Source organism: Condylura cristata, unplaced genomic scaffold, assembly GCF_000260355.1.
Source record: "Condylura cristata isolate star-nosed mole 26May11 unplaced genomic scaffold, ConCri1.0 scaffold00023, whole genome shotgun sequence".
NCBI classification, from domain to species: domain Eukaryota; kingdom Metazoa; phylum Chordata; class Mammalia; order Eulipotyphla; family Talpidae; genus Condylura; species Condylura cristata.
Window position 1 is genome coordinate 24352233 of NW_004567124.1, and position 17188 is coordinate 24369420.

Consider the following 17188-nt stretch of genomic DNA (forward strand, 5'->3'; position numbering starts at 1 on the left):
CCAAGTTGCTGCAAAAGACATGTGCTTCTCTTTTTTGGTTGCTGAGTAATATTCTATTGTATATATGTACCACATCTTTTTTATCCAGTCATCTACTTTTGGGCATTTGGGCTGTGGAAGCTCCATTTTCAGCAATTTGAGAAACCTCCAAACAGTTTTCCATAGTGTACACCTACTAAGTTTTATTGTCGTATTCCTCCAATAATGAGGACACAAGCTTCACTAAACTAATCCAGGGAAAGCAGTTGACTATCAATTGGCTCTATCAGGTAACAAATGGATTCCATTAAATGGGTCTCAAATGATAGTTAATTGCAAGACTTGATGAACATTATCAGGACACTAGATATTTAACAGTAAATTTTACTGGTACAGATAATTACTATAGATTAATTAGAAAATGTTGGGGTAAGTTTTCTTATGGGAAAGTGCTAAAGAAAAATACCTAATTGAATGTTTCCTTGTGTTTAAAGAGCTTTCTTTGTTGTAGAACAGACAATAATGAAGACATATTTCATTGCTAACTAGATAGATCATACTTTTTGTTTGTTTCTGCACCATACTGAAAGTTTTCTTCCCTTTTTAGGTGTCCACGTTCTGCAGATGATGAGCGAAAGCACCCTGTCCTCTGTCTTTTCTGTGGCACCATACTGTGTTCTCAGAACATTTGCTGCCAAGAAGTTGTGAATGGGGAAGAGGTTGGAGCATGTATTTTTCATGCACTTCACTGTGGAGCTGGAGTCTGCATTTTCCTAAAGTATGTCATGAGTGACCTGGGAGTTTTCTAGTGAACTTAAGGACTTTTTTTTAAATGTGGAGACCATTTTGGCAGAATACTATGTTGATAGGAAGTAGTCTATCAGAAATTAGAGTACGAGGGACATATTATTCACATGAGACAGTATTTGAGAAGATACTGCATAATAACTAGTTAAATAAAAAGGATAGGATTATGTTAATTTCATTGTGGAAAATCTTAAATATGATATACTTTATATTGATTACTGTTGCTGTGTAATACTATTATAATAAAAGAGCTTGGAATCTTACAATTTGTATTTAAAAAGTACATGTAAATTTTTACTTGTCACTTAAAAGTTTCTATATTCTTCATTTTCTCTATTAAGTAACCATTGTTTCCCCTCATCTCTTAGCAAAAGACTGAGAGTAGATTAATAGTCACTTAATAATTATGAAAGATTACAAGTTGTGTGAGAAAGAGAAAAATTCAAAGTAAGGCCTCCCTGGTGACCTAGGAGTTATGACTCAGTGCTATCACTGCTATGGCTTATGTTCTATTCCCAGCCAGAGAGGTGACCCACATGTATTGCAGCAGACCTCTGCTGCCTCACCCGCTGCTCCCCTCATCAATGTATTTCAGTCAGTCTGCCTATTCTGCTTCCCACTGTCTCTGGTGAATCCTCTCATCCCACACACCTCTGGCCTGTACCCTAGTTCTGTATGGGTAAATAAATCAATCTTTGAAAAAGAAAAAGGAAACTTTGGTGCTGTGCCTATCATTGACACACATGAACTTAATAGTTCTTATTGGTTGTTTTATCTTCAGAATCAGAGAATGCAGAGTTGTCCTGGTTGAAGGGAAAGCCAGAGGCTGTGCCTATCCTGCTCCTTACTTGGATGAATATGGAGAAACAGACCCTGGGCTGAAGTAAGATTTTTGTCATCGTTGTTTTGCTAATTATTGTATAGAGAGTTAACAGTTCTTTAAACACATTATCTAATGCTGAACGTTGAGAGGTATTTTTAAGTAACTATAAATCTAAAATACAAAATACTATCTTAAATGTATTATACATACTTTCCAATAAATTTGTACCTCTCCAAAATTTGAAGGTAATAATTTTCCAAAAGTTTCTAAAGACACTAGCTATCCTAATGTTTGAAGACTCTATTATGTTTAAATCAAAGTATCTTCATAGTTACTCGGTTTAATTGTCACTGATAAATAAAAGAAAGAAATCTGTAGAATCTAATGAGGGAGTTTGTTTAAAATAGATAATTTACTGTTTTTATTATAACACTTGATACTTTTTAATCAGCCTGATTTCCAAACATAAGCAAAATATTCAGAATCCTCAACTTTCTGTATCCTGCCCTGGTCTTAGGAATGGAGTACTACTCATGGCTTATGAGGGTGAGGGGTTATTGTCCCCAAAGTATATGTGAAGATTAGATCCCCTCATAGTAAATAAGGTGTCTTTCTTAGTTTAACTGAAATTTTGTTCTTTTAAAATATTACTTAAAATTGATAGATTTGTTTTATTGTGACAGCATTTAACCAATATACATAGCTTTTGTACTTAGTGAGAAAAAGTACTTCATGTTGAAAGTAGTTAATGATTGATGGTAAAGGACCCAATTTGTTCCACACAATTTCAAAGAAACAGAATTTTTAAATTAGACAATTTTAAAATACCCAGTGAGCTATGACATTTAAATGCTTCAGGAATAAGAATCTCACTATTCTCCATTATTGATAATAGCCAAACTTTAGTCATTTTGGATTCATATTATAGTGTTACAAATTCTGCATACCTGGAATTCAGGTGAAGCAATTTTATTTAAATATTTGCTAATCACCAACAATTCTGTTGTCATGGGATAACTGTGACCAAATATTTTTGAGTAGCAGGATATAATTTGGGGAATTGGTACTATACCTCTCACCTAATCTCAGCTATTCAAAGACAAGACATCAAAACTGCATAAACAGAAGGCTCAGATAGAGACTGAGGTCCTATAACACCCATGGCACACATGACCTGTTTTCCGAATAAATGTCAACCTCATTGACTAAGTAACTGTCAAGTTCATAGTCATCAGTGTTGAGAGCATAATATCCCTTCCGTTCATTTGTTTTTTTCATGATCAGTGAATTTTTTATTTAAACTAGCTCCTGCCAAAAAGAGAGAGATGAAAGATCTGAAAGATCAGCATACTGATCAGACATAGTGGTATACCAGGATACTTGTAAAGAAAGTGAGTGTAAAGTCATATATAGTTTTCTGGTCTATTTGCAGAGTAGTGATCCAGACCAGTCCCCAGTGCCTGGGTCCAGATTTTCCTCATCTTCTTAGCTGGTTGTAGGACCTAATCTACTAGCTGGTTGTTAGTAGATTTATGCAAGTCAGGGGAAAAAGTATGGTTTGGACTTGATGCAAAGGTTTGGACTTGATGCAAAGATGGGGAGATGGGGCAAATTTGGTCAGCTCTCTTGTGCTGTCCATGCTATTACTTCAGGAAGAGAGTGTATGTTCACTTCCACTCATAGAGTGCCATGTAGGGAAGGCTCTTCCACGTGCAAGCTGAGGCCTCCTTAAAATTGTGCAGCTTGACATGAGAGCCACCAATGCTGTGCTGGCACCGACCTAGCAGCCTAGAAACCTAGTGCTAAGTCACTATTTTTTACCTAGTCACCCCAGAATGCCGTTTTATTACCTTATCCTGGTGGTTACTTCCAGTTTCAAGATTCTAATCTCTAGACTTCAGACTAATTAAAGCAATAAAAATGTGTCAACTGCTTGATTCAAACTTGCTTCTTGTGTTATTGTTTTTTTCCTTATAGGAGGGGCAACCCCCTTCATCTATCTCACGAGCGGTATCGCAAGCTCCATTTGGTATGGCAACAACACTGCATTATAGAAGAGATTGCTAGGAGCCAGGAAACTAATCAAATGTTATTTGGATTCAACTGGCAGTTACTATGAGCTCCAACTCTGCCTTGGCACAATAACGAATGACAACAGTAACGGAGACCAATTCAAAATTACGAACACCTTTCTGAAGGCTGGGGAAGGGTTGGAGGGTCTCTTGCTCCATGTCCAGATTCACATACATCAATAAAATATTCCTTAATGGAGTATTGCTTTCAGTTAGCGAACATATGCTTTGAGGGAAAAAAATAAGGACATAGATGAATCTGTTTTATGTTTCAGAACACTAAAGAGATGTTTATTTATCCCAAATATCTGAATCTGCCGATATTTCCAGACTACTCATTTCCTTTCATAATCTGTCCCATTTCATTTCATTTTACCCACCTAGTAAATGAAATCACATTGAGCAGTTGTGGGCACTTTTATGTTTTGGTTAGCTCTTCAGTAATTATGAATTTGTTGTTATTCAAGTTTAGTTTAGCTAATATTGGATCACTGATGAGATTCTAGTAATTCTAGTAATCTGTGATAATAGATTTTTCCTTGCAGCTAAAGAGGAACTGAAAAAAAAAAAGTGCGCTTTAAGAAAAATTTCTCTACAAGTACATTTTGTTATTTCTCTTAAGAAATAACGCTAATGTGTCACTTGTTGCTTCAGCCAGAAATCCAACTAAGTATATGGACAGAGTTGATATTTTTACCAGTGTGCAAGAGCTTTTTTCCCCACTGTAGAACCCAAAAGGAGTTCACATAACGTATTCGTTATTCATTGCTGTTGGGACAAAGAGCCTGTAATTCTCACCTCTAACCACAAATGTTGTGTTTTGAAATTACACATTTTCCAAAGACAAGTTTCTAAAATGAGATCACTTGTCTCTTAATTGTGACACTATCCTATTTGACTCAGAACCTGATGCAGTTCTGATATAAACTATCTGTGGAATGAGGACAAGAAAATTCCTCCAATGATGGAGCATGACAAATGTAAATTATACAAATCCAATTTAAGCCACTTCCATAACCTATGTCTTTGTAAAAGACAAATTCTTCATTTGTTATCTGTGTATAACCTCTTCATAAACTCTGGTTTTCTGTCTAATACAGACAACCAAAAAAGCCATGTGATCAGTAGTCTGTGTCCTGTTACAATATGCTGTGGTTGAGCCATCTTGTTCATAAATAATAGAGCTCTCCCGGATCAGTGCATAGACTTCTTGGTTTTTGGCTTTAACTTTTTATATCAGGAATTGTGATAAAAACATCAGACAGAAGATAAATTGAAATCTTCCATCCTAGTTTCTGTTGTCTCTGGAGTAATGTGAGGAATTTGAGAAATGCATTCAAAGATTATCTTACGCGTTTGGTGACTACTGTCTCATATAAAAAGTGTGAATGTTTTCCTACTTTTTTGCTCATCAAAGACAAAGAAGTAAAAATATACTTGCAGAGTAATCAGTGATGCACATTTGGGGTTATATTTTTTGTATTTTTCTGTAAAATAAAGAAAAGGCAGATTTTGCAGTAAGGGCGTGGCATGAATAGGCTTCAGAATCACAATCATGAATTTCTACTTGAATAATTATTATTCAGGAGGTATCAGGAAATAGATACAACTCCAGTGAACATTTGTAACAATTGATGAAGATCTGAAAAGTCAGTTCAGTTTGTCTTGATTTGCTAGTATGATTAAATGATTTGAACATTTTTCTTTGTTTCTTAGATAATTTTGTTGGATAGATTGTCTGACAGGGAAGTCAGAGCCATAGGCAACAGAAGATGCTGACTTCTGCCCTAATTGGTTGGCTCTAGTTTAGCAAAGATGAACTAACTTTATTTCTAGTCTTTTTATATTCACTTCATAAACCCTGGGGTTTAACTAAGCTCTCAAGCTGCCAGAGGGACTATCCTGCAATGGCCAGTCAGACCTTTACTGCCAAAGAAACCCTTTCATATTGAGTTCCACTTAGTACGATTGATTCAGATCTCTGCCTGTAGATGAACATATGTCTCAGTGCTCCCCCAGCCCAAGGGCTTTCTAATCACATTCAAATATCCTAGTGATTTGCTTTCATCATTGTAAGCAATTTAATTATGCATATGAAGTTTACTTACAAATGAGCAAAAAGTCACTTTATTTTCTTTAGTGTATTATGTGGAGGACTGGTTCAACAGGATGGCTCCAAAACTTGTGTTTCTAATGTTAAGTGAGGGGCTGGCAAGAATTTTAATGATACAGTAAAGAAAAATATCTCTGTAATTAATTTATTATGTTGATGTATGGGCTGTAAGTTCACCCTTTAGTGGTCGTTTGTCATTTCATAACAACTATGCATTTGGTTCACTGTGATGATGATCTCTATTTAGTGACTGCAACATGTTTATACCACTGATTCAAATTCCATCCATGATGAAGTTATACAAATAATGCATATATTGATATCTTTTATTGCAAAATGTAAATTTAAAACTTGTATATGTCCTTGTGCTTTTTGAAATAAAATATCTTATATGTGTATATTTAAAAAGAAAAAGGGGACTTCTCATGTTTGTGGATTTGGGTTTGAAGTATAAAAATCTATACCTAAAAAGGAGCGCTAATTAAAGGTGATCCTTTTCAATCTCCAGGCAAATTCTTGAAAAGATAAAAGTATTTAGTGTAATGGTGTCCAAACTTGTTGTCCATACAACCCATCAGTAAATAATTTTTAAACATACTTCCACCATATGTGTATGTGTCCCTTCGGTATGCATCCCCGTGTGGGAATAACTATCTAGAGCATCACTGTCCAGAAAAACACTGAAATGATGGAATGTTCAGTATTGTAGTCACTAATCCCATGTGCTATTGAACATTTGAAATGTTGCTCATTCAACAAAGGAACTGAAATTTTTATTAAAATTTTTAAGTTTTTTAAAGTCATATGGCTACCATGTTGGACAACTTAGATCTAGTGTAATGTTTCTCACAATTATACGATAGATTAATCTACAGCATGTTAGCAATACACATTTCCAATTATGATCCTACATCCTAAACTCAGAATCTCTTGGGATTGAACCTTGTGGTACTCAATGTAATTATTTCTATTTCTAAGACATGATTCTTCACTTGAATTTTTAGAACTTTCCTTTTTGCCTCAATGACCATCACACTAAGTGCCAAATAGTTTCTAGGAGAAAAGTAGATCAGAGAAAAGAAACTTGAATAGTTGTGACTTTTCATTTTCAGTTTCTATGTAACTTTTCATTTGAGAAAATGTACCTAGAATTAAATACATAAATATATATATAAACATTGCTATATATATGGCTTTAGTTTTATGATGTTAAAATATTCTAGCAGGTATAAAACAAGACAATGGAGAGAGGTATGGAAATGAAAATACAAAGCACTTGTAATTAACAGGAACTCTTCTCCATGGTTATACCAGAGTAGCCAGTCACTACTAGGAAAACATGCAAATTATTCATAATTTGGCTGCATTAAAATTTAAAACTTTATACAATAATAGACATCATTGAAGTTAAAAGATACCCAGATTTAGATGGTATGTTCACATCAACTGCATAATTTGAGATCAAGCTTTAAGAGAACTTATAGCTGCTACCACATTGTTTCTTTCAAGGTTGTGTAGTTTTTCACCTACCCTGAAAGTATATGAGGACTTTGGTTAGCTTTGCTGATAATTTCCAGTCCTGAGTGTCCAGGTTATTCCTGAAAACCATATACACTAACCAGGATAACAAGAAAAGCTAAAAGTAACAGCCGATGAAAATGGGTTAAATAGAATCTCCCATAAACTCCAAAAAATGGGCAGATAGACCCAAAACACAAGTGCAATGAAATAAGAATTGCAGAATGAAAAATTGCCAACAACCCTAAATAAAAGAAATCACAGAAAAACCTTGACGTCAGGACTGGAAATTTTCATCAGCAAAGCTAACAGAAGCCCTCATATGCTTTAAATTGAGGGTGGATGAAAAACTACACAACCTTGAAAGAAACAATGTGGTAGCACTTGTGAGTCCTCTCCATTCTCATAATCATTAAATACTATCTTTAAAACACAGATCAATAAAACAGAATAGAGAGAGAACCCAGAAATAAACCCATATATATGTTCCACTTATGACAAAGGAGCCAAGAATATACAGTGGGGAAAGAACAGTTTCTTCAATAAATGGTGTTGGAAGTATTAGCCACATACAAAAGAATGAAGCTGGAGACCACTATCATACACCATTCACAGAGTTAATTCAAAGAATTAATTGAAAGTGGATTAAATACCAGGAGCCTCCCTGGTGACACAGAGGGTTAGGATGCAGTGCTATGAAGCTACCTGTAGCCACTGCAGCACAAGTTCAATCCCCAGCCAGGGAGTTAAACCGCATGATGTAGCAGACCTCTCCTGCCTTACCTGCTGCTCCCCTCAGCAGTGTATTTCGGTAGACCCACTTGTTCTGCTCCCCACTCTGTCTCTAGTGAATCCTCTCACCTTTCCATACCATATAAATAAAAACTAAAATCTTAACATTTGTGATAATATATGACCTGAAGGACATTATGACAGAGAAAGACAAATACTGTATGATTTCATATATATGTTCAATCTTAGAAAAAAGAAAATTGAGGGTTCTCTCTGGTGGCAATTGGGTTAAAGCATAGCACTGTGAAGCTTGCTACAGCTCCATCAGCATAAACTCCATCCCAGCTAGGGAGCTGACCCACATGGCATAGCAGACTTCTCCAGTCTTGCCACTGCTCACCTCAGCAGTGTACTTCATCAATCCTCCTGTTCTGCCCCACTCTGTCTCTGCTGAAGCATCTCACTGCCCCTGCACCTCTGGCCTGTACCCCAGTTCTGTATCCATACAATAAATCTTTTTTTAAAAGAAAATTGAAAATTCATAGATACAAAGAAAAGGTGGGTGGTTGCCAGAAGCAAGGGAGGTGGGTAAAGGGGATCAAAAGGTACAAAGTTTTGGGAAACTAAAAATATTTCAATCATAGAGACATAAAGTGCAGTATGGCTGCTATAATTAGTATACCATATTGTGTATTTGAAAATTGGCAAGACAGTTGATTTTTTAAGTTCTTATCTCCAAAAAAATATTGTAACTTTGTAGGATTATGGATTTATTGTGGTGATCATTTCACAAAGTATACAAATATCAAAGATTTCTGTTGCTAGCTATAAACAAAAGATTAAATCTTGCCATTTATGACAACATGGATGCAACTGGAGGGGATTAAGCTAAGTGAAATATGACTGAAATTAGAGGGAAAAAATTTAATACTGGATGATTTCATTCATGTGTCGAATAGAAAGAAACAAAACAGACCAAAAACCCTTGGACTCTGATTGCATAGCTAAGGTTGGGGAGTGGGAAGCCAAGGGCAAAGAAGGTCCACTTGACTGTGATGAAGTTATTGGTGTGTTGGTGCTGGGCATCATCTGGTAACTAATCAGGTATGATTCTGTACTTTCAAAGCATATGTGTAGTTTGCCTCAGTTTATTTTTTTTAAGATTTATGTAGGTATACAAGAACTGGGGTACAGGTCAGAGATGTGGGAAGTGAGAGGACTCACCAGAGACAGAGTGGGGAGCAGAACAGGCAGATCAATGAAGTATACTGCTGAGGGGCATAGTGGGCAGGTCAGGAGAGGTCTGCCGAGCCATGTGGGTCACCTCCGGGGCGGGGATTGAACTCATGCTGCAATGGCAGCGGAGAGCTTCATAGTGCTGCGCTTTAATCTGTTGTGCCAACAGGGAGAGACCCATTATCACCTCAACTTAAAAATAATTTTGAATACTTGGCATGAACAGAAGAGACAATCCTGCAGCTGTGAAGCTAAAAATATTTTCTTGGTCCATCCATCTATTCGATATGCACCTTCCCCTCCTAATGGACCAGAACACCCATCTCATTTAAAATAGAACAAAAAAGAAATATGACTGTCATGGTCAATTTTATGTGTCAACTTGACTGGTCTAAGGAATGCTCAGATAGCTGGTAAAACTTTATTTCCAGGTGTTTCTGGAAGATTAGAATTTGATTCGGTAGACTGAACAAAAACTATACTGTCATCAATGTGGGTGGGTATCACTGAATCCATTGGGGACCCAAAAGGAACAAAAATACAGAGGAAAGAATTCTCTCTTCTTGAGCTGAGATGTCCATCTTCTGCTCTCAAACTGGAGCTTGTGGCTCTCAGGCATTTAGACTGAATCATACCACCAACTCCAGCAGTTTTCCAGCTTTTGGTTTGCAGGTTGTGGGATTTCTAAGTCTCTATAACTGCATGAGCCAATTCCTATAATATGTGCAGTCACATCATTGATAGGTTCTTAACAGTGTTGATTAAAACAAGGTAACTGAAAAATCTTGCATATAGGTACCAGGCAAGCCAAGGGTTGCTTGTAATGTAACATTTTTTTTAAAGGTTTCTTTTTACTTATTTGTGCATTACAAGAACTAGGGTGTGGACCAGAGGTGTGGGTGGTGAGAGGATTCATTAGAGATAGAGAGGGGAGCAGAACAGGCCGATCTACTGAAATACACTGCTGAGGGGAGCAGTGGGCAGGTCAGAAAAGGTCTGTTGCACTATGCGGGTCAACTCCCTGGCCAGGGATCAAACTGGTATTGTAGTGCCTGGTGATAGCTTGACAGCACTGAGCCTTTAACCCCTGCACCACCAGGGAGGCCCTTTATAGTAGTTATTAGAGAGCAAAACTACAAGTTATAAAGGACAGACATACCAGTAAAGGAAATTTAACAAACACTCCCCAAACCTGATAGATAAAATGGTCAAAAATTATTCAGGATGTGGTAGACTTAAACAACACAGTGCGTAGCTGGTTCCTACAGTAAGCAGATACTGAAACAGATTTGGGAGTACAAAAGGGTTTGCTTCACAAATCCAGTCAAAACTAGTCAAAGTAGTACCACAAAGTGCCAGGTAGATGGACTGAATTCCACTCAGTTTCCTTCCTGCTTTTCTTATCTAACAGCAGCCTTATCTTCTCCTGCTGACCTATGTCCATTACTTCTGACAAGATGGTGACCCTGCTTCTTGCTTACTAGTCCCTTGTTACCTGCAATCCAAAAGGTCCAGTAGTGTATAGTCATATACATAGTGTACTGAAATACACTGCTGAGGGGAGCAGCAGGCGAGAAAGGATAGGCCTGCTGGGCCATGTGGGTCAGCTCCCTGGCCTGGGATCTAACTGCTGCTACAGTGGCTACCCAGAGCTTCATAGTGCTGAGACTTAACTCTTTGTGCCACTAGGGCCAACTAGAGAGTCCATGCTGACAGGTTCCTGCTTTGCCTGTCTTTCTATTTGTGAGCCACAAAGTGCAACATCTGTGATCTGTGTCTAGTGCCTCTTCAGTGATGGGTACTTTCTGGTGAGCATTAACATCTAACACCAAATCTTCACATTTTGTGCAACATAGTCATATATCCACCCACCCTAGCAATAAAAGGACATATAACAACTTGGATGAATCTCACAAGCGAAAGAAGTAGATACCAAGAAAACATATATGTGTGTATGTACATATATACATATGCATATACACCTATGTATATACATACATACATATATACATATATATGCATATATATGCATAGATACCAAGAAAATATATATATATATATATATGTCTTTCGCTTGTGAGATCCAAGTTGTTATGTCTTTTTATTGCTAGGTAGTTCAGTTATACAAATACAGAATTTGTACCTTCTGTTGCTAGGCATCTGAGTTGTTTCTAATTTTCAGCTATTATGAATGAAAGTTGTGAACATTTTTGACACAAGTATTTTATTTTAGTTGTAGACATATGCCTTTCTTTTAGAGATTATATGTATGTGTACATGTGTATGCACCATGTTTAACTTTTGAAAACATTGTCAATTGTCCTTCCAAAGACTCATTTTGCTCTATATTGTTGCCAACAATAGGTATTATCTGTCTTTTTTTTTTTAAGATTTCTTTTTATTTATTTATACATACAAGAACTGGGGTGTTGGCCAGAGGAGCAGGGGATGAAAGGATTCACCAGAGACAGAGTGGTGAGCAGAACAGACAGACTGAGGGGAGCAACGGGCAAGATAGGAGAGGCCTGCTGTGCCACGTGGGTAAGCAGTCTGGCAGGGATTAACTCATGCTGGTGATAGTGCTCAGTCTTTAACTCCTGCAACACCATGGAGACCCTGTCTTTCTAACTGCAGTCATTCTTGGGGGACTGACAGTGTAAATGATAAATGAATTTTTTCTTTTCTTTCCAATATTTATTCCTTATATCTTTTCTTCTCTTACAATATAGTATAGAATAGAATGTGGTGCTTTAATAGTAATAATAGAAAATAATCATAGAGAGTTTTGTGAAATCATGCTAAAGGCAATGAGGGATCATGTATATTTTTTCATAGATAAATAATGTAATTAATATTGTATTTAAAAAGAATTCTTTAGAAACTGAACATACAGTCAGGAAAAAGACAGAACTTTCAAGCTGGTCATAGAGTTGAGCCATGCAGCAGGGAGGAGGCTCAAAATGGGGGCGGGACTAACACAAGAAACTTTGGTGTTGAATCATGGGTGCTAGGTGGTGAGAAAACTATGGGAACGACACCTGAGGGGAGAGACCAAAAATATACAACAGTGAACAATGATGCAAGAAAATAAAATAATAGATCTAATAACATAGCACTCTCTAGTTTCAGTGGGTGGGGGAGGAAAAGACACTGGGGGAAGCTACAACGGAGACCAGAAGGCTCCTGCAATAATGTAACCCAGAGGGTGACCTGAGCTAGACAAGTGGCAACTGGAATGGAGAAGAATTGATTTTTTGAAAAGTAAAATATAGCTGTTTCCATTTAGTCCACATCAAGTGTGATTTCAGTAATCCAATCAATAACAATGTGTACACATTTTAAACCATTTTGAGGACAGACTTCCCTTTAAAGAACATTCATCTTGAGAAGCCACTAAATTTTTTAAAATATATTATAGTTTATTTTTACATCATTTTGTACATTTTTTTTTCATCTCAATTGTAATCCCCATGGGTTTCCCATCACCAAGTCATCCGTGTGCCATCATCATAATCCCGTGCACTTCCCTCCCCACACACCCGTTTTTGATCCCATTTCCCCACTCCACCCCCTCAAAATGTCTCTGGTATATGGTTGTTCATTATTTTTGTTATTTTCTTGCCTGGTCCATTATACTCCTGCTATGAGCGAAACCATCCGGTATTTTTCTTTCTCTTTCTGGTTTATCTCACTAAGCATGATCTTTTCCAGCTCCATCCAAGTTGCTGCAAAAGACATGTGTTTCTCTTTTTTGGTTGCTGCGTAATATTCCATTGTGTATATGTACCACGTCTTTTTAATCCAGTCATCTACTTTTGGGCATTTGGGCTGCTTCCATGTTTTTCCAATTGTAAATAAAGCAGCAATAAACATGGGGGTGCAGGTATCTTTTTCAATCAGTGTTTTTGTGTCTTTTGGGTATATACCTAGGAGTGGGATTGCTGGGTCTTAGGGAAGCTCCATATTTAGCAGTTTGAGGAACCTCCAAACAGTTTTGCATAGTGGTTGTACTAGTTTGCATTCCCACTAGCAGTGCAGGAGAGTTCCTTTTTCTCCACATCCTCGCCAACATTTGTTGTTGCTAGTTGTTTGAAGATGTGCCATTCTCACTGGGGTGAGGTGGTATCTCATTGTGGTTTTAATTTGCATCTCCCTTATTACGAGTGATGTTGAACATTTTTTCATATGTTTGTTGGCCATCTGCATTTCCTCTTTGGAGAAATGTCATTTTAGCTCTTTTGCCCATTTTTTGATGGGGTTGTTTACTTTAAATTATTTTTTTAAAGTTTTACTTACATATTCATTAGAAAGCTACACAAGGGGCCTCCCCAGTGGTGCAAAGGGTGAAAGTGCTGCACCAGCCACTGCAGCACAAGTTTGATCCCCGGCCAGAGAGCTGACCCATATGGCACAACAGATCTCTCCTGTGTCGCCCGCTGCTCCCCTCAGCAGACTATTTGTCAATCTGCCTGTTTTGCTCCCCACTCTTTCTGGTGAATCCTCTCATCCCCTACACCTCTGGCCTGTACCCCAGTCCTTATATGCATAAATAAAGATATCTTTAAAAAAATTACACAAGCTATCAATTCTAGTAGTTGGGGAAGACACACATGGGAAGGTAGCTACCTCTTTACAATGTATCTTTTGAATTTTGAACCATTTGAATATATATTCTATTAAACAACAAACAAATGAACAAATCAAATCAATAAATAAATAGCCTGTCAAATCCTCCATCTGACATTTTCAGTCAGACTGGTCTAGGGTTTTTCCTGTCGGTAAAGAATAGGCAAAGGACACCCAAGAATAAAACAAACTGTTCTAAGATCCTTTTGGGAGTAGCCTGAAGGTAGAATCAAACACAGTAAAGTGAGGGACATGGAAAGGTAAGTCTTGAATTCAGGCAGGAATGAAAGCTTTTATATAGGTCAAATTAATGACCTCTTCTGAATCTTGTTCTTCCATCTTCCTTTTAAATGTTGACTTTGCTCCAAGTCCCCATCTTGCCCTCCTGTCTTCTTGCATTGTTTGCTCTTTCTTGTGGATTTCATCCAACAAAGTCATTGCTTCTAGTTAGGACCAAATGATGAAAGAGAGAACTAAAGCTATTTGTTGAACAGCAGCTAACATTGCTTGAAACTCAGTTTTATGGTTTATAAGGCTTTAACACTTGAGTATATATATATATTTTTTTTTCATCTGAGTATATTTTAAAGGTAGGAGACATCACTATATTTATTTATTTCTGGGTTCCTGACATTTTCTTCTCATTATTTTGTGTGCATGACTCTGTCTAGGCACTGTGAGGAAGTTGATAGGCTTACTTCTGCAGAGTGGGGCTTTATCATTTAAGAAAGGCCAATGCAGGATCCTCCCTGGTGGTGTAATGGATTAAAGTGCAGCACTGTGAAGCTATTCCAGCCACTTCAGCATGAGTTCTATCCCCAGCCAGGGAGCTGACCCACATGGCGCGGCATACCTCCTCTGATCCACCCACTGCTCCCCTCAGCAGTGTACTTCATCAGTCGGCCTGTTCTGTTCCCCACTCTGTCTCTGGTGAATCCTCTCACTACCCACAACTCTGGCCTGTACCCCAGTTCAGTATACATAAATAAATAAATCTAAAAATAAAAAAGAAGAAAAGGCCAACATAAACACTGCCCAGTATATAAAATGGCACAATGTGAAAGCAACAATCAAAATAAAGCTGTTTAGATTTTTTAAATTTTTGGTTAAAATTATTAGCAAATATGGCAAAAACTGTAGGAAATTTATAGCTATTTCTTGAAGGAATCCCCAACTTGTAACATAAAATAATTGATGCAGAAATGGCAAATAACAATATATAAATGAACAATAAAATACAAATTAAAAGTTGTAAGAAAAACTGAGTGAATTCAATTGTTTCTTTTTCCAGGACTTTGTCTTAACTTTCCTTGTGGTAGGCAGAAAATGACTTCTTCTTTCTATTAGATGTCCATGTACTATCCTAGAAAGTTCAAATATGTTACCTAACAATGCAAAAGAGACTTTGCAACTGTGGTTAAGGGTATAGGACTTGATGTAGGAATATTATCCTGGATGGCACAGGTGGCCCCAAACTGATTTCCTGCACCTTTAAAAAAGGAAATGGGGGCCCTCCCTAGTGGCTCAAGGGGTTAAAGCTCTGTGCTATGAAGTTATCACCAGCCACAGCAGCACAGGTTTGATCCCTGGCCAGGGGGGTGACCCACATGGCACAACAGACCTCTCCTGTCTCACCAGCTGCTCCCCTTAGCAGTGTATTTCAGTCGATCTGCCTGTTCTGTTCCCTACTCTGTCTCTGGTGAAACTTCTTATCCCTCCACCCCTCACACCTCTGGCCCATACCCCAGGTCCTGTATGCATAAATAAATGTATCTATATATATTTTTTAAAGGGAAGCAGGAGATAAAAGAGTGAGGAAGAGAGCAGTGCTATGAGGGCTAGGCCCTCTGGTGTTGCTGACTTTAAAAACAGGCCCTCCCTGGTGGCGCAGCGGGTTAAAGCACAGCACCGAGAGGCCAAAGCCACTTCTGCCTGAGTTCGATCCTCACCTGCTCCGGAGTTGACCACATGGCGAGGCAGACCTCTCCTGACCCGCCCACTGCTCCCCTCAGCAGTGTACTTCGTCAGTCGGCCTGTTCTGCTCCCCACTCTGTCTCTGGTGAACCCTCTCACTGCCCCTGCACCTCTGGCCTGTACCCCAGTTCTGTATGCACAAATAAATAAATCTTTAAAAAATATATAAAAAATCAAAACAGCAGATGTTGGCCAGATGGCTTCTAAAATTTGGAAAAAAGGAAGGGTTCCAATTTGATTCTAACCCTGTGGCTCTGACCTACCTCTATCACCTCTGACTTACTGAAGTCTAAGATAATAAATTTGTGTTGTGTTCAGCCTCTAGTTTGTGGCAATTTTTATATCAGTACAGAAAATTAATGCATCCCCTTGAGCATTTGGTACAATTGAGCAATTCCTAAATTTGCACACACACACCCTTTTCTATATAGATGTCTTATCAGTTGATCCATTCCACAGATGACTCACTAACATAGTTGAGAAATCTTATCTGCAAAATATTTTATTTTTTATTTTGTATATTTTTAAATACACAGCAAAGTGAAAGAAATTCAGCAATTATCCATATACCTCCATGGCAGATTCTATCAATAAAAATTTACTATACTTGCTTATCATATATATTTGTGATATATATATATAGTTGTTTAACTACCCATCTATCCATCAATTGGATTTATTTCCTGGGTGAATTTCAAAGTAATTGCAGACATTAATACATAACCCCCTATATACTTAAGCATACATGTAATTAGAGTTTATGCTTTGTAAGTTTTGTTTTTCCCCATAATTTTATTAAAAATTTGATACCAAAATAGATCACTATGATATCCCTTCTATATATATATATATATATGTATGTATATATATATATGCACACTCACACTATTATGAAAGTTGTGTTATCTCTATAGAGTAGCAAGAATTACTGAAGGCTTTCTGCAATGTAACACCGACTAAGGAAGTGGTGCAGATCACTAGTGTTGCTTTCTTCTAAGTGAATGCCCTTCTGTGAGTCTGTCCTTGCCTTCTATCAGCTGGCACAACACTGCTGAACAACCTAAACAAAAAACTACTGAGCATAGCTGAAAACTAGGGTAATCTTGTAGTAAGCTGAATATTTACATCCCTAAAATAGGAATTTGGGTTTTGAAGTAGCTGTTGCTTTTTATGTTTTCTTCTCCAAGGTCAGAGATAGCAAATCGCTACCCAAAGGCACAATGATAATTTTTTTTTGAGTGTACCATACACAGATATCTCTTCAATTTAAAAAATATATATACTTCTATATATTTTAGTATATTCACA

The 17188-nt window shown here is 37.4% G+C and overlaps 1 protein-coding gene and 1 pseudogene across 1 annotated transcript in view; one reads left to right on the plus strand and one right to left on the minus strand.

The window, feature by feature from the left end:
* The window catches only part of UBR1 (ubiquitin protein ligase E3 component n-recognin 1), a 124891-nt gene extending 118342 nt beyond the window's left edge, over positions 1-6549 (plus strand). The window contains exons 45-47 of the mRNA XM_004687871.2: positions 587-757; positions 1568-1669; positions 3587-6549. Coding sequence (XP_004687928.1) covers positions 587-757; positions 1568-1669; positions 3587-3728 — 415 coding nt within the window. The 3' untranslated portion in view covers positions 3729-6549. The remainder of the gene's footprint in view (positions 1-586; positions 758-1567; positions 1670-3586) is intronic.
* A 10308-nt stretch (positions 6550-16857) lies between these two features.
* Positions 16858-17188, minus strand: part of LOC105853982 — a 2975-nt pseudogene continuing 2644 nt past the window's right edge.